Source organism: Globicephala melas, chromosome 13, assembly GCF_963455315.2.
Source record: "Globicephala melas chromosome 13, mGloMel1.2, whole genome shotgun sequence".
In the NCBI taxonomy this organism is placed as follows: Eukaryota; Metazoa; Chordata; class Mammalia; order Artiodactyla; family Delphinidae; genus Globicephala; species Globicephala melas.
The window spans coordinates 5,670,713-5,688,353 of NC_083326.1; the positions used below are offsets into that span (position 1 = coordinate 5,670,713).

The 17,641-nt window shown below is 46.6% G+C and overlaps 1 protein-coding gene across 2 annotated transcripts in view; it reads right to left on the reverse strand.

The window, feature by feature from the left end:
• Positions 1-608: 608 nt before the first annotated feature.
• DYM (dymeclin) overlaps positions 609-17,641 on the reverse strand; it is a 379,359-nt gene continuing 362,326 nt past the window's right edge. For both annotated transcript variants that reach the window (XM_030867896.2, XM_060310367.1), the window contains one exon: positions 609-8,640. In XM_030867896.2, the coding sequence (XP_030723756.2) occupies positions 8,491-8,640 (150 nt within the window). In that variant the 3' untranslated portion in view covers positions 609-8,490. The remainder of the gene's footprint in view (positions 8,641-17,641) is intronic.

Genomic DNA, 17,641 nt, shown 5'->3' on the forward strand with positions numbered 1-17,641 from the left:
GGTACGCGGCCTCTCACTGTTGTGGACTCTCCCGTTGCGGAGCACAGGCTCTGGACGCGCAGGCTCAGCGGCCATGGCTCACAGGCCCAGCCGCTCCGCGGCATGTGGGATCTTCCCGTACCGGGGCACGAACCCATGTCCCCTGCATCGGCAGGCGGACTCTCAACCACTGCGCCACCAGGTAAGCCCTCTTTCTTTATTCTGGAAATGTGAATGACTCATTGATTTTTGAATGATAAGTCCAATTTAATCTTTTATATATTGCTAGTTTCCATTTGCTAATGTTCTGTTTAGACCTTTCACAACTACAATAACGAGAAAGACTGGCCTGCAATTTTAGTTTCTTATACTGTTCCTGTCAGATTTTTGACATCTAAGTTTATGCTGGTCTCATAAAATCAATTTGGAGGTTTTCTATTTTCTGGAAGGGTTTGTGTAAGATTGGCATTATTTCTTTCTTAGATGTTTGGCTAAATTCACTAGTGAAGCCATCTGGGCCTGTCGATTTCCTTGTGAGGAGATTTTAAATTATGTATTCAATTTAGGCAATAGATATAGGATGATTCCAATTTTCAAGACCTTCTGATGTCAGTTTTAGAAAGCTATTTTTTTAAAAACAGAAATTTGTTCATTTAATCCAAAGCTTTATTGAGGCATAATTGACATACAAAAACTGCATATATGTAAAGTGCACAATTTGATTAGTTATGACATATGTATACACTCCTGAAACATCACTCCATCTAGATTTAGAATTTACTAGTATCTATAACATCCTCTTAAATATTTTTAACGTCTGCCTAACCTGAATGAGTTCGTTCATTTTCACTTCTGATACCGGCTATTCCTCTGTCCCACTCCCACTCTCCCACTCGTTCCCCTTCCTTGTCGATCAGTGTTGTTACGGGGTTGTCAATGCTTTTAAAGAACCAACTTTTCACTTTCTTGATTCCCTTTATCGTATATTTTTGTTCTATATTTTGGCTTTTATTTATGGGTTTCATTTGTTTTTTTAAATTTAATTTCTAGGTGGTTGCTCAGATAATTGATTTTCAGCCTTTCTTTTATTCGAACATATGCAGTTAAAGGTATAAATTTATAAGCATAGTTTCAGTTGCAACTCACAATTTTTCTTCTCCCTAAGTTTCAGTATGTAGTATTTTCATTATTCAGTTTGAAATAATTCAAATTATCTTTATGATTTCTTCTTTGACAGGTGGGTTATTTAGAAATCTATTTAACTTCCAAATATATGAGGATTATTACATTATCTTTTTGTAACTGATTTCCACCTTAACTGCATTGTGGTCAAAGAACATATTTCATTGGAATTAACTCTCTTGAAGTTTGTTGAGACTTGTTTTATAGCTCAGCATACAAATTTTGGCACATGTGCCATTTGTGTTTGAAAAGGAAGCTGTTGAATGTAGTGTTCTACATGTATCTCTTTGGCCAAGTTTTCTAACTGCATTGTTTAAATTTTCTATAACTTGATTTTTGTATGCTTGTTTTTACTATTACTGAAATAGATGTGTTAAAATCTCACTATGATTGCATATTTGCCAAAATTTCCTAGTTCTATCAACTTTTAATTTTGAGATTGTATCACTAAGTGCATAAAATTTACAATTACTACCTCTTTCTGGTATTGAATTGACTGTTTTTATTTCTAATAAAGTTTTTGCCTTAAAGTTTGCTGTAATATTAATATATATACACCAGTTTCTTATAGTTGCTGTTTGCTGGGTGTATATTTCTCCATCCTTTTCTTTCAAAATTCGTATTTTTTTATTAAATTTTTAATAGATTTCATTTAAAAAATTTTTAAATTTTATTATTTATTTTTGGCTGCGTTGGGTCTTCGTTGCTGCACATGGGCTTTCTCTAGTTGCAGAGAGCAGGGGCTACTCTTTGTTGTGGTGTGTGGGCTTCTCATTGCAGTGGCTTCTCTTGTTGTGGGGCATAGGCTCTAGGCGCGTGGGCTTCAGTAGTTGTGGCATGTGGGCTCAGTAGTTGTGGCTCGCAGGCTCTAGAGCGCAGGCTCAGTAGTTGGGCGCACAGGCTGAGTTGCTCCGCAGCATGTGGGATCTCCCCGGACCAGGGCTCAAACCGGTGTCCCCTGCATTGGCAGGCAGACTCTTAACCACTGCGTCACCAGGGTAGTCCTCAAAATTAGTATGTTTTAAAAGTGTCTCTTGTAAACAGCATATAGTTGTTTTAATTTTCATTTTTTACTGTTAAATTCTTTTCTTCTAAGTTTTATTGAGATGTAATTGACATACAGCACTGTACAAGTTTGAAGTGTACAGAATAATGATTTGACTTACATACACCATGAAATGATTACCACAGTAAGTTTAGTGATCACCCATCATCTCATATAGATACAAAATTAAAGGAATAGAAAAAAAAATTTTTCCTTGTGATAAGAACTCTTAGGATGTATTCTTTTAACAATGGTCATATATAACTTACAGCAGTATTAAATTATATTTATCATGTTGTACATTACATCCCTAGATCTTACAACTACTATGGTAATTCTTTTTAAATCAAGCCTGACAATCTTTGTCAACACTTGAGTGTTAGTTAGTCCATTTACATTTAATGTAATAACGGATTTATCATGTATATCTTACAAACTGCTTTCTATTTGTACCACCTATTCTTTTATTCCCTCCTTTTGCAGTTCTTAAACCTGTTCATTGAATTATTCCATATTCCCTCATTGGCTTGAAAGTTATACACCTTTTAACTAATATTTATTACAATACACATCCTACACTTATCGAAGTCTAACATTAAATTGGATTTTTAAAAACTCTCTTCTTGGATGATGCAAGGGGCTTAGAACACTTAAACCCTATTAAAGCCCTCCCCACCTATATACCTTTACTTGAGCACATTTCGATATATATTTAAACTTCACAAGACATAATTATTTTTATGTAGTTAGTATTTATGTTGACCTGTGCATTTCTCATTTTCATTGCTCTTCAATCTTTCCTGAAGCTCTATCCTTACATTTGGGATCATTTTCCTTCTGCCTTTAGAATACTTTTAATTTTCCTTTAGGGTATGTGTGCTGATGAATTCTTCCAGCTGTTTATGTAAAAATGTCTTTATTTCTTCCGCATGCTTGCAGGATATTTTCCCCAATTAGAAAATTCTAGGTTGGCAGTCATTTTCTTTCAGCACTTCAAAGGCTGCTTCTGCTGAGAAGTTAGCTGTCAGTTTAATTGTTGCTCCTTTGATGGTAATCCCTCTCCTACCCATGCCTCACCCCTCAGTAGCTTTAAAATTTTTCCTTTTCTTTGGTTTTCAACAGTTTTACTGTGATGTGTCTAGGTGTGGATTGTGTTTTATTTATCCCATTTGCGATTTGTTGGGCCTTCTTGAATTTATGGTTTGAAATATTTCATGAGTTTTGGAAAAGTTCTCAGCCAATATTTATTTAACTATCCCACTCTTTTACGCTTTTGATATCCTCACTGTATCCTTCATGTCTCTTAACCCTCTATTTGCTATCTTTTTAAAATTTATTTATTTTTGGCTGCAGTGGGTCTTTGTTGCTGCACGTGGGCTTTCTCTAGTTGCGGCAAGCGGTGGCTTCTCTTGTTGTGGACCACGGGCTCTACGTGTGCAGGCTTCAGTAGTTGTGGCACGCGGGCTCAGTAATTGTGGCTCACAGGCTCAGTAGTTGTGGCTCATGGGCTCTAGAGCACAGGCTCAGTAGTTGTGGTGCATGGGCTTAGTTGCTCTGGGGCATGTGGGATCTTCCCAGACCTGGGCTTAAACCCGTGTCCCCTGCATCGGCAGGTGGATTCTTAACCACTGCACCACCAGGGAAGCCCTATCTTTTTGATTCTGGTTTTGCTCTGACTTTTCACCTTACTCAAGTTATAGAATTGCAAGTTTTCTAATTGCGTTGTTGAAATTTTCTGTAACTTGATTTTCTATAACTTTGACTTTTCACCTCTTCTTGAGCCCACCCACTGAATTATTCTGCATTTTTGTTATATTTTTCAGTTCTAGAATTTCCACTTGGTCCCTTTTATTGTTTCTAATTCTCTGAAATTCTTGGGCACGTGCTTTTTTTTCCTTTAACACAGAAAGCACAGGTGTTTCAAATTCTGTGAGACATCTGGAGCATGGGCATCTGGAAAATGCCCATTTTCCCCCTCTGGTATTTTTTTTTTTTTTTTTTTTTTTTTGCTGTACGCAGGCCTCTCACTGTTGTGGCCTCTCCCGTTGCGGAACACAGGCTCCGGACGCGCAGGCTCAGTGGCCATGGCTCACGGGCCCAGCCGCTCCGCGGCATGTAGGATCTTCCTGGACCAGGGCATGAACCCGCGTCCCCTGCATCAGCAGGTGGACTCTCAACCACTGTGCCACCAGGGGAGCCCTTCCCTCTGGTTTTAATTCATGTAATTTATATTATTTGGTCTTCTCATATACCTGGATATTTGATTGTAACAGAAATAATTTGAGGCCTTGGGTTGTGCTCCTGTCTTAAGTCAGCTTGGGCTGTTATAACAAAATACCATAGACTGGGTGGCTTAAACAAGAGACATTGATTTCTCAGTTCTGAAAAGTATGAAAAGGTTGGAAAGTCCAAGATTAAGGTGCTGGTTGATTACATTCCTGGTGAGGGCTTTCCTCCTGGCTTATAAACAGTGGTCTCTTCGCTGTGTCTCCACATGTTGGAGAGAAAGATTTCTCTCATGTCTCTTCTTATAAAGGCACTAATCTCATCATGGGGCTCCACCATCATGACCTCACCTAAACCTAATTACTTCCCAAAGGCTCTACCTACTCATACCATCACACTGGGGGTTAGGGCTCAATACGTGAAATTTGGAGGATACATTCAGTCTGTAACAGTTCATGTCCTCCAGAGAGAACATACATTTGCTAAGCACTGGGGCCACTAGTAATCTGGTTTCACCTCAATCCACATTCGGTGACTGAGGTGATTTAGAAGCTGGGTCACAGTACCCATGAAAGATAGTCTGCTGATAGTAATGGAGCACCAGGTAATCCAAACCAACCCTCCAGCTAAGGGGAATTTGGAAATCTGGATGAAATATTTTAAAATTTTGTTGCAGTCAGCCCAGAGCCAACAGAATCGTGAAGCATTACCTGGTTAGTCGTATGAGACTGCTTTCCTTCTGGAGGGGAGCTTCTGCTACTTCCAGAGGCTGTGTCTGAGTAGCTGGCACTTTTGATAGCTTTGTGAAGTCAGGACGGTAGGGGTTGCCATACATGACCTGATCAAGCGGGTGGGGAGCTCCTGATGAATCTCCCTGGCTTTGGGTGGGAGATCCCAAACGGACGTACCCTAATGAGATCAAATTTTATGCTTTGAATTCTTAAAAAATAAAAATGCATTATTTGCTGTGGCTTGTGCTATAATCCATTCCTCAGCTGTGTCATATTCATAGGAAGCATGGCTCTTTGTCAGAGACTAGAAGCTCCCTGACTCCTGGAAGCGACGTAGGACACTGGAATAGCCCTGAATTTGGTGTCAGTATGCCCAGGGATCAGCCCCTAATATCAAATGGCAGCTACAGAAACTGCAGGCATAGTGCTTAGCAGGAGATTAAGAGACCAAGGGGTTGACCTTGCAAACTCAAGCTTATAAAGTATCAGAAAGTACCACACCTCTAATTTATGGCTCTGGAAAGCAGTGACTCAGTTATGCAGAGAGGTACAACGTCTAATGCAAAACCCTGGCTCCACAGAACCTACAGGGCAGTATGTTGCCTAAAGAATGATATATTAAGAAATTTAGGGCCTAAAAGCACCCCCCACTAAACGTTCCTCTTGGGGGTACCCTAAACAAGCTGGAGGAAGCTACTGAGTGTTCTGATTGACACTGGTCCTATGTTCTTTCCTCTCTCCGTCTTCTACAGTTCCTGCGATTTCCTTCCGAAGGAGAGGACTGTGTGTGCAGTGTACTTTCTATGCTCCGGGGATCTTCTTTTCTTTCCTTTCTCTGTCTTTGTCCTTGAGCTGCTCCACAGCCTTGCTTCCATCCTGTGATGCCAACCTTGCGAGGCTGTTGTTTACAGATCCTGTGACACCAGCCTCAGTGGGTGATGTGGGAACCAGAGTTATAATTCTGAAGCTTTTTTGCACAGTGCCTTGAACTCTCGATAGGAAAGGTGCTATTGAAAGGGGCACATTCTTTTAAAAATAAATATTATGACAGAACCCTTTGTTGAAGAGATGACACGTTGCAATAACAGCTCCGTATCTTGGGTAAAATCAGATGTTAATTTACATTCAAACACATGATGGTCCTGTATTGCCTCATTCTACACATTTTTACTTTGTGGAAAACCAAACAATTTCTAAGCAAATTAATGCAAGCATAATTCAAGTTTATCGTTTAAATTTATTGTCATGTAATAAATCTTCCACAAAAATAAAGAGGAGACTCCTGGCGGATTTGCAGAGTGGAAGCAGTGATGCAGTGGTGTCTGGGAGTGTGTACTCACACACTTCCTCCGAGGCTGTAGCCCCAGCTGAGCTTTTAGGCCAGCGAGCACTTCTACTGTGTGATTAATTAAAAGTGGCGGGGAGGGAGGGAGAGGACACTGCCAGAGAATGGGGCTTTGGGGGCACCTGGTGAGCCAGGTGGCCTGGGGAAGAGACTGCAGGACTCCCTCGTCAAGGCTTCCTTGGTAGTTTGCGCTCGATGACCAAGTTCTGGGGGACCATATCTCCTCCTGTCACAAGAACTGACGGTCCTGCAGCCCAGTGACTCTTAGTTCTGGGGTCCTACCAGGGGCTCAGCTGCTCCATGTGACCCTTTAAAAATTGTGTTTTGGTTTAAATGAAGGAAAGCAGATCAAAGTGCTTTGGAAACAAATTAAAGCTATATATCACGTTCCCATATAGGAAATAAAAATAATTGCTACCTGAAATGATAATCCGATCATGTCCCCTTTCTGACTGGAGGATTCCTCCTTCCACCTTCCCACTGCCTCTCCCCACGAGCCAGACTACGCAGAAGCGCTTCACATGACTCGTCTGCGGGTCTGAGGCCCTGTCCGTGCGACCTTAGGCAAGAACCAGAGTCCTCAGCCACTCGTGCAGACACGTCAGAGGCCTGAGGCCGAGGAAGCAGCGGGCAGGCCGCACACGCCTCCTGGGTCCACCCGCCAGTGACGGCCCTTCCTCAGTCAGTCAGCCGCAGGGGGCTTCGGTCTCAGCCCCTGTCCTGATGAAGATGAAACTGCCTGGCCGACCTCAGAGGCTGCTGAGGTGATGGAGCGGCCAGGCTTTTCATGAGCGGAAACCACACGGACGTGCACTGACACGTCATGCTTTCAGCCTTTCCCAGAGCTCGGTGTGACAGAAGCTGTCTCCTCCCAGACCCTCAGAAGATGGTGATGAACCAAAATGACTCCAGCGTCCAGGCCGGGGACACAGGGACAGGGGAGAGAAGCTGCCTCCGATACAGATTAGGCAACGGCAGGCTGAAACGGGTGCTCGGTCGGTCTCATCTGGGATTATGTGCTTCCTATGCAGAAAAGCAAATACTTCTGTGTCTTTGAGAGTGAAACTAGGCCGTGAAGGGGTGGCCATGGACCTAGAGCGTGACTCGAAAGGCAGGTCCCCTCTGTCCTCAGTGCCCACTGCTCTGCTCAGGGCGACCCCAGCGGCTGTTTCCCTCAGAGAAGCTCAGGGAGACAACTGCGATCACACAGGCCCCAAAGAGTCTAAACACAGTCAGAAGCGGAGAGAAAAACATGTGTTTACTCTCATGTGGAATACTGTATTAATCAAATCGGTCTCCTTTTTCTCCTATTAGTCTAGACTCCAACTTAATTCAGCTACAGCTCAGAGGCCAAATCCACAAAAAAGCTAACCCGGGCTTCATGAGAAGGAGCCACTTCTTTCTTTGAGGGAAAGATTCCAGGATCTAAAGGCTTATATCCAACCGCCCAGGCTTATATCATGGGCCTTCTGAAAGGCAACTGCATGCATACACGGCTTCATTTCCTTATTAATTCCTGTCTTGTCATCTTTTCACGTTGGTATTTCTCAATGTTGAAACACACACACACACATGACCAAAACAAAAATCCTGAACATGCAGCGGGGGAAAAGAAAAAAAGAAAAGAAAAGAAAAGAAAAAGAAGTATGTACTGGTACAGTGTTATACGCCTAAGGCATCAGGTTCCTGGAAAAGCTCTAGATTTTTGGTTTAGAAATAAAATTGCATGTGAAATAGCAGGTTTTTACATTTATTATTGTTGTGTAACTCCCCTCCCTTTTTGCACTATAATCTAAACTGAGTGATCTACTGCCAACTGGCACCAATTCTCCAAACCCAAGTGTGCAAGGAAAACACGACTGTGTGACCCTCTTTAATAGAAGACGCACCAGGGCATCTGTCTACCTCTGCTCCCCAGAAAGAAAATAACTAGAAGGGCTGCTTGGCTGGAGGGGGTCAGGGTGGGAGACGGCGTCCCGTCCTCAGTCGGAATCCATCGTGAACAGCTGGATGTCCTGAGGGTTCCAGTACAGGCCTACCGCTGAGTTGTACACCAGGGACCAGACATAGGGGATAAAAAACTCCTCGGGCTGCTCCTCTTCCACATATTTGAATTTCAGTTCTGGAAATTTCTGCAACGAAAACAGGATGATGTAATCAATCTCTCAGCCCCATTGGAAAGCAGCAGCAGTTTATACGCGGCGTGTGTGCAGGGTGCAGGGAGCCCACCTTCCCTGACTGGTCGGGGCCACAGATCCAGCTTCCAGATGACTCTGGAGGACACGTGAATCACCTGTAGGAAGGGCACAACCCCACCGGCCCTGGTCAGGGACGTCAGTGTGCTGAGAGGAGCAGGGACCTGGACGGGACGAGGTGGGGTGAGAAACCTCAGGGAGGGAAACAGGCCCCGCCCAGGTACAGACAGCGTTCAACAAAGACTATCTACCGCACCACTGGGATACTGATGGCTGGGCCTCCTTGAGACGCTTCCCTCTCAGGGCTGCGTCACCGTGGAGGTGAAGACTTCCCTTCACAGCTCCTCAGACTTGACTGTGCGGGCAGGCAGCGCCCATGGTGGGCCTCGGTCAGGGCTGGGGGCAGCAGTGGCTCTGCACAGCTCAAGCCCCCTCTTCCTCCTCCTGGCGGAGGGGGCGGTGGGGATGCTCCGGCTTTGCGGCGGGTGCAGTGGAGGTGATTCCTGGCTCTACAAAGGCTTCCAGGCGACCGGGCCGCTCTCTGCAGTCCCGGCTGGTAAGTGAGAACACGTGCAGTTTTGAGGTCCTGTAAGTAGCACTTCCACTGCAGCGTTTCACCAGGATTCGGGCTTTTGATTTTCTAATTTTACTCCTGACCTATTTATTCCAGCCAGGGCAGAGGAAGTAATTCCTCCTTCAGCAGCCTGAGGGGCCGCTGGCATCTACTAAAAGCCCCCGGGCTGCCTCCCAGGCGAAGGTGATTCTGACAGGAGTGGCTGCAGTTTGGTGACCTGTGTCCCAGGTGGGGCGGGGAGAAGAGGGCAACAGTGTCCTAAGACGAGGGGTATGGCGGAAGGTCGCGGGAGGGGGCTGAAAGGGACAAGAGGGGAAACACACACACAGAACGTGTGGCCCACGAGGGCAGAGATTTCTATGCCCGTTTTGTTTGCCGCTGTGTCCCCTTAAAGGGTGGCCAGACACTTAATAAACAATTTGATGAATGAATCAATGAGTCAGTCACGCATATAAGGACCAACATGTCCCAGGCACAATGATAAACACTTTAGGTATATTATCTTGTTCAATCCCTCTTATGTGAGTTATTCATTGATTATCATACTGGTTGAATGTCTGCTTCTCTGCACCAGGCCACGTGTGCACCAGGGCCTGGAGATACACAGTCCCTGTCCTCACAGAAGGTGCCTTCTCGTGGAGCAGAGGGACAAACAGAAGCAGCAGCAGCAACAAAACAATGATAACAGAGTAGGAAGAAGGGAAGGACTAGGGGCTCGAGGCCTGAGGGAGGTGGGGAGGGGCAGCCAGATGAAGAGGGAAGCGTGTTCTTTCTGAGGGAGCAGCACGGAGGGAAGGCATGAGGTGCTTGACGCTGGAGGGAAGAGGAGGGGCGGAGGGAGAGTAAGCCCTGGCGAGCAGGGCCCGGAGGGGAGGACGCCGCCACGTGAAGAATCCTGGCCTCCACAAGAAGGGCCCAGAAGCCTTTGAAGGGTCTCAGAAGGGGACCAGATGAGAGTGGCTCTGTGCAGGGACCACTCCGATCACAGAGTGGAGAAATGGAGGGCATCCGGCTGGGACAGGGCCTGGGCCAGGTGAAGGGCAAATGGGTCTGAACTAAAATGACCCGTTGGGTGGATTTAAAAGATTTTAAAGAGAAAAGGGGGTGGAGGGAGTAGGGGAGCCACACACACACCCAGAGTTAGAGTTTTTTTTTTTTTTTGGTAGTACTCGGGCCTCTCACTGTTGTGGCCTCTCCCGTTGCGGAGCACAGGCTCCGGACGCGCAGGCTCAGCGGCCATGGCTCACGGGCCCAGCCGCTCCACGGCATGTGGGATCTTCCCGGACCGGGGCACGAACCCACGTCCTCTGCATCGGCAGGTGGACTCTCAACCACTGCGCCACCAGGGAAGCCCCAGAGTGAGAGATTTTCAAGACATTTGCAATGATTAAGACTAAACATCTAAGTGCTGGATCCTCAGAGTTCCAGAATGATGCCAGAGGGGTGGCGTTAAGCAGGAAATGCTTTGTGGCAAGGTGAGTTTTGAGCTAAATCTTAAAGAACTGTATAGGAATTCGTGCAAAGGAGGGTCCTCTGGTCATGGACGTTACTTCAGCATACCACAGACGGCACAGCCCCCATCTGTTATGGCTTTAACGAAAACCAATTCTATTCCACAGCTCCCAGGGCATCAGTAAATATAGAATATACACAAATGGGTTTTATAAGTGGCCCAGACTCCAGCAATACCTACCCCTATATCCTCCCTCATACACTTTTTACCCCATACTTTGCAAAACTACTCATGTTTAATGCAAACCTAAGCCTTTTCAGACCACCAGTGTTTCAAATCAGTTCTTTAGTATCATCAGTGTAAGGCTGGACGTCTCCGTGTGTGCTGAGGGCCATAATGTTTACAGTGCAGAGGACAACTTCTCCCACTGCGCTCGCGGGGTCAGTCTGGCTGACAAGGTGTGATCAGCTCGGGGATATGACACTACTTCCAGCACGTGCTGATCTGACTGGAATTCAGCTAGGTCCCCCAGCTTTCCATTCCCTTGTCATCCACTCAGTAAGTCTCCTTGAATCCCTCCCACCCTGGGCCGAATCTCCCCCATTCTCTGGGTGCACCATAGCCGCTCAGCAGCTGGGTGGTCTCTGGGGGCCTGGGGCATCCTTGATGAGCCTCCTCACATGTTCTGTGCTGCTTCCGGCCTGGCACGGGGTTCTCAGGTGTGGGGATAGGGTTCCTGGAGGCGGCAATAGGCCTCTGTCATGGAATCAGGTGTCTTATAGGTAGCCACACAATGATCTTCTTTTCCATGAAAAGTCTGCCTTTGCAGCGGTAGGGTACGGCAAGCAGCCGCCACCAACCGAGCACTCCCTGGGCACCAGGTCGGTCTGGAGGCTCCCCACTCGTGTCGCGGTCAGTCACCACGCTGTCCTGCTGAGGCCCACGTGGCCAACCCCACCAATGGAAGGTGAAGCGGGGCCTGGAGCAGCTAGGTCACACAGCCTGTGGGCTGGAGTCAAGATTGAAGCCTGGGTCTGAATGGGTGGGAAGGTCAGTTTGAAAAGATACCACGGTCATAGCCACCCTAGTGCTTTGTCCTAAAATCCAGTTCTCCAAGGCTCCATGGGGCCCTTCGGGGTTAGTCCTGTGCCCTTTCACCGTATGGACAGAATGCAGCACACACACTACTGGTCCTGACAGAAATGACCGAACCCACAATGATGTCAAGAATCAAGAAAGTATGGGGGACTGTGTGTGAAGAAGAAAAGAACTTTACCCCCTGATAATGAGGACGCAAGTCCTAGTTCTTGGAATGGCCTCAACTTTAGAAAACTTCTCATGCTGTCTTGGAGAGAAGTGAGGGGCTGGGGGAGCAGAGGTGGTGGTTTGAAAAGGCCAGAGCCCCCTGCATTGCCTCTTTCAGCTGGAATAATAACCTCCTACATTTCTAAGTGGTAACGTCACCAATAAGGCTTCTTGCTCATAGTGATAAAAATGACTAAAAGATGTGAAACCTTTTCTCCAGCGAGTGACGTATTTAGGGGTGTTCCTAGGAAGACAGGCCTTAGGAAAGGGTGTGAGGCAACTTACCCGAGACTGCTCTCTGCACCTCCAGGGAGGGTGGGATGGGAAGTAAAACGAGCGAGCTGCTTTCCTAAGAATTCCCTCCAACTGAATTAAAGAAACTTAGGCAAAACCTGCTCAGTGGGGTGGCACTATGTTCATGTGCTGGCACTAAGTCTACCCGTCCTCATGGGTTTGGGGAAATTCTGATGACTTTCCACTTAGGAAGAGTAATGAATCAAAGACTGCCTTTAGATCACACACAGGCAGATCTAGGAAAAGGCCACCAGGAGAAGTACCTGGAACCCCCGTGGTTACCCTTCCCACCACCTGGTAAAAACGGAGCTGACAATGCCTCCTTTTTAGTCTTGGCTCGGGTTTAAGTCAAAACAATAATCCATCTTACTCTGGAGTAAGTGTCGTAAACAAAATCTCAATGTAGGGTGATATCCAGAGTGGCAAGAATATCCATATATAATATAAAATAGTACATAAAAAATACTATAAAAAAGCATCAACTTTACCTGACAACAGCAATGTATTTCATTATGAAGTTTTTCAAGCTGATCAATGATTATTTCTATGGAAGTTCTCCATAAAAACTTAATTAATTCTGAGATTATGGGTAACGTTTATAGCTACCATTAACTGATTACGTATTACATAGCAGGAATGTTCAAACACTTGACATATAGTTACTCATTTAATCTTCGAAGTAACTAGAAAAAGTACCTGAAAAGCAGGCATATGATCCGAGTCCTAGCCCCACCTTTCCTCATTCATTCATTCATTCGTTCAGCAAATACTTACTGAGGGCCTACTGTGTAGCAAGCACAGTACTAAAAACATAGCTGTGAATGACATGCATACAATCTCAGCATTTAAGAGCTGAAAGGAAGTCCAGTCCGTATTAGCCAGGTGACTTGGGACAAGTCTTGTACCCTCACTCAGACTCAGGCTCTTAAAAGGTAGAGTTTCCTCTACTCTGAGAGTTTGAATTTAACCGTTCTATTTCACAGAAATGAGATGAGCCATGGAAAAGCGCCTCACACACTTTTGACGAAGCACTCAATAAATGTTGGCTATTATGACTGACATTGAAGTGATATGCAAATGTAAGGTATGCTCTTATTTTAGAACTTTCAGTGATCACATCTAAAGACTAGAAATACCCCCTGGCCTGGTCCTAAGCCCATGTCTCTTATTCTACCCAACTGGACACTTCTCTTGGCAACCCTGTTTCCTGACTCTGTTATTAATAACAGAAACACAGGATTTCCCTGGTGGCACAGTGGTTAAGAATCCGCCTGCCAGTGCAGGGGACACAGGTTTGAGCCCTGGTCCAGGAATATCCCACATGCCGCGGAGCAACTAAGCCCGTGCGCCACAACTACTGAGCCTGTGCTCTAGAGCCCGTGAGCCATAACTACTGAAGCCCACACGCCTAGGGCCCGTGCTCCGCAACAAGAGAAGCCACCGCAATGAGAAGCCCGCACACCGCAACGAAGAGTAGCCCCCCACTCGCCTCAACCAGAGAAAAGCCCGCACACAGCAACGAAGACCCAACACAACCAAAACCCATAAATAAATAAAATAAAATAATAAAGTAAATAAATTTATTAAAAAAAAGAAACATAAAGAACCTGGGCCTCCCCACGTGAAAACCCAGGAACAAGTGCTGACAAATGGCTTAAAAGCGACAGACTCATCTGCATTAACTTTTTTTTTTTTTGCGGAGCACAGGCTCCAGACGCGCAGGCTCAGTGGCCATGGCTCCTGGGCCCAGCCGCTCCGCGGCATGTGGGATCCTCCCGGACCGGGGCACGAACCCGTGTCCCCTGCATCGGCAGGCGGACTACCAACCACTGCGCCACCAGGGAAGCCCTCCATTAACACTTTTAAAGAACAAAGTTCTGTCACTGCAAGAAGCTAGGTTCTGAAGAACTGCCTTCTGTCCGTCTCAGAGTCCTCACTTGGTGAACGGTGAGTTAAGTGAACGAACGCGTGGCTTCACGTCTGCCCACAATCCTGTGACGTAGCTGTTTAACTCAACTCAACTGCGGGGAGCGTGCGGCCGTGTGATGAGAAGAGAAGGGTCACCTCTAAGCCGTATTTGACACCAGGCTCACCGTCTCCCTGGCTGATTATGTGGCATGTTCAACAACCTCCGACAGGGGTGTGGCATCTAACCCCGAGGGGCCCTGGCTGAAGCGGCTGAGGTGACCAGGAGCGAGGACGCCGAGGCCCGGCCTTCTGCTGGCTCACAGGGCCCACCCTGCTCAGGGGAAGTGACGCGCTGACAGTGCCCACGTGCCGGTGCTTTTCACTTCGCCCACGACCACCCGGGTAGCAAAAGCGGCACCTCTCAGCTCATCGGCGTATCTCCTTCATGGCAATTGGGGATTAGCTTGTGCATGTGTTTGTTTACTCAGGTACCATCTGAGTAAACCCCAGGAGGGCAGGGACCTTGCGAGCATCTGGCATACTACTGACACTTAGGAGATGCTTGTTGAATGATGAGTTCAATGAACAAGCGCATGACTTCAAATCTGCACATAATCCTGTGACACATATTAACTCTACTGAATGACTAAGAAAACCAAGGTTCAAAAGGATAACACGCCAAAGAGGACAGAGCTAGGAAGCGGTAGAGCCAGAGGCTGAATGAAACTACACCTCTCCTCTGCGGCCTCTCCAGAGTCAACAGGTGCTCAGCTGCGTGCTTCTTGAAAATGTCTATATCCTGCATGGACGGGAGGTTTCCATGTCTTTCCAGTAATGATAATGTGCCTCAAACACTTCTTCCATGTCCCCCGGCCACCAAGTTGCTAGCCTTTTGTGCCTGAGTGTCCTCACGGGGAAGGGATGGAACTGATCTCCGGCTCTGGAGTCCAGGTGACCCCAGGCTGGGGGTCAGGAGGCCTTGGCTCTGTCTTGGCTCAGCTACTGGCAGGCTGAAGAGTTTGGGGCCAGTCACAGCATTTCTCCAGGACTCAGGTGTCTCACCTTGTGTAAAATGAAGGACCTTTAAGCTCCTTCTGATTCCGTTGGATGTGGTTTTACGAGATGACCCCAGTAAGGTCTACACACTGGCATTCTCTGCATGCCTCCCGGGCTCTGCTGGGCCCACCTGGAGAAAGGGCCGAATGAGTTGGGTTCAGCGGGAACCCCCAAGTCAGGCACTTGCTGGTTTGCACTTAGCCAGGCTTCACCTGGGGGCAGTCTCAGCGGAGAAGGTCAATATCTGAAGGTTCCTGAGCTGTCCTGTGGGTTGACAGTAGTTGGTTTTAAAGACTGAGACTCCCAATTGCTTAAAATCAAGACAAACGGGAGACCGTGGTTGAGCTGCTGTGGCCTGAGAGCTCGTGGCTAAGTGGGCTGAGGTCCCAGGCGTGGCCCCGTCTGTGCTAGAGAATGAAGGCCCGGCCCCTTCCATGGAGCGCGCACCACTGGACATGCGGGAACCCAAAGAGCAAGCACAAACAGAGCAGCAGGGACACACTTCTATTACGAGCAAAACCCGAACACTGCAGACAGCACGCTTGCACGCCCCTTGAGCTCCAGCACCAGTTCCTCTCGCCTCAAGGCTACAAGTGAGCTGTGAGATATATATATATATATATTTTTTGCAACTTTCCTGTAACTCTATTTTTTTTATTCTTTATACAATTTTTTTTAACATTTTTATTGGAGTATAATTGCTTTACAATGGTATGTTAGTTTCTGATATTATTTCTTGAGTTACCTGCTTGAAACTTTTCACCGGCACTTAAAAGGTTCATAAAGGGGGATAAAGCATAATTAGCAAGAAAAACAGAGCATGTTCTCTAGGACGGGCTATAACAAAGTGAACATAACAAAGCACAAGGTAAAAAGATTCCTTTTTCCTGCAATGAGTTGTTTTTAAGACAGTGTACTGGGAACAATTTAAAAGGGTGAATAATAGGCATAAATCGCAAAAGAGTTTGGAAAACACTGTTCAGTTGACCTGACTGAATGGGAATGCAGCCTCGGTGTAACTAGCTGTGTCCAAGCTGCACCAAGTTTGACACCCCCCAAGTCTCCCCGTCTATCTAGCCAGACAGAGAGCCCACATGGGCTGAGAGTGAAACAGACTTTCTTAAAAACATGTGCTCCTCGGGACTTCCCTGGCGCTCCAGTGGTTAGGACCCAGCGCTTTCACTGCCGCGGCCTGGGTTCTATCCCTGGTCAGGGAACTAAGATCCCACAAGCCGTGCGGTCAAAAGAAAAAGAAAAAGAAAAAAAGTGCTCCTTTAATCCTCTTAGAAGTCTGAGAGCTAAGGAAAAGAAAGGCAAAAGGTTTTATTTAGCACTAATGACACTGGGGACACATTTTGTCAGAATTCAGCCCAAGAAATGTCTGAATAGTCTGAATGCCAGATCAACAACCTAGAAAAAAATCACTCGTTCCTTGATGTTCTTTTCAAGCCTGTGGAGAACGCTAATGCCATCCTGTGATGGCTGGGGGAAGCCCAGCTTCCTCACTTGAGAGCGTCTTCACTCCTGACCCGGCCAGCAGGGCTCCGGCCACCTGGGCCTTCCCCCACCTCTACCTCATCTCCCCTCTCCCCTTCTCAGGGCCCTGTGGGCTCCAGCCAGTGACTGCTGGGTGCATGTGCTTGAGGACCCATTAAGGCTCTGGGAGAGCGGAGGAGGGAGGTCTGGGGGGACGGGGGCTTTGATTTGACAGTTACGGCAAGCATTCATCTGGAAGGGGCTAGCAGAGGGCGGGGTGCTGGTCACCACAGGCCCAGGCTTTCGCCCCTCTCTTTCTGAGACAGTTGTCTTGTGACTCAGCTCAACAAGGAGGGAAAAACCATCTCTCAAGCTTGGAGCTTGGTCTCAATCCAAAGCTACTTACAGCAATCTTGTTGTTTTGACTTTTGGAGCCAGAGGTAATGCTAGACTCTCAAGTTTGGCCGGAATGTTTTTATCAGCTCCAGTGAATCAACCCACCGCAGTGGGACATCCGGACGCCCAGCCCAGAGACGAAGCAAAGGTCTGATTTGGTGGTTGAGGCTCGGGTATAATAAGCAGACCAAAAGCTTTAAAGACTGTCTCTGCTTCAGTCATGTGATCTGGTGAAAACCCACAGGAAGTTCAGTGAACAGATGTAGGGCTCAACTGCAATAATTTTATTACCACAAAAGTTCAATGGAGTTTTCCCCCTTCCACCATTATACAGATAGCATCAGAAACTCTAGCAAGCCCCTGGCATGTTTCCAGAAAGTTTAGTGCAATTTAAAATCAAATATAGCTATATAGCACATGACAAAAAATTCTTTCAAAGACTGTTTCAAGCCTCTGAACAGACAAGTGATGGGTGA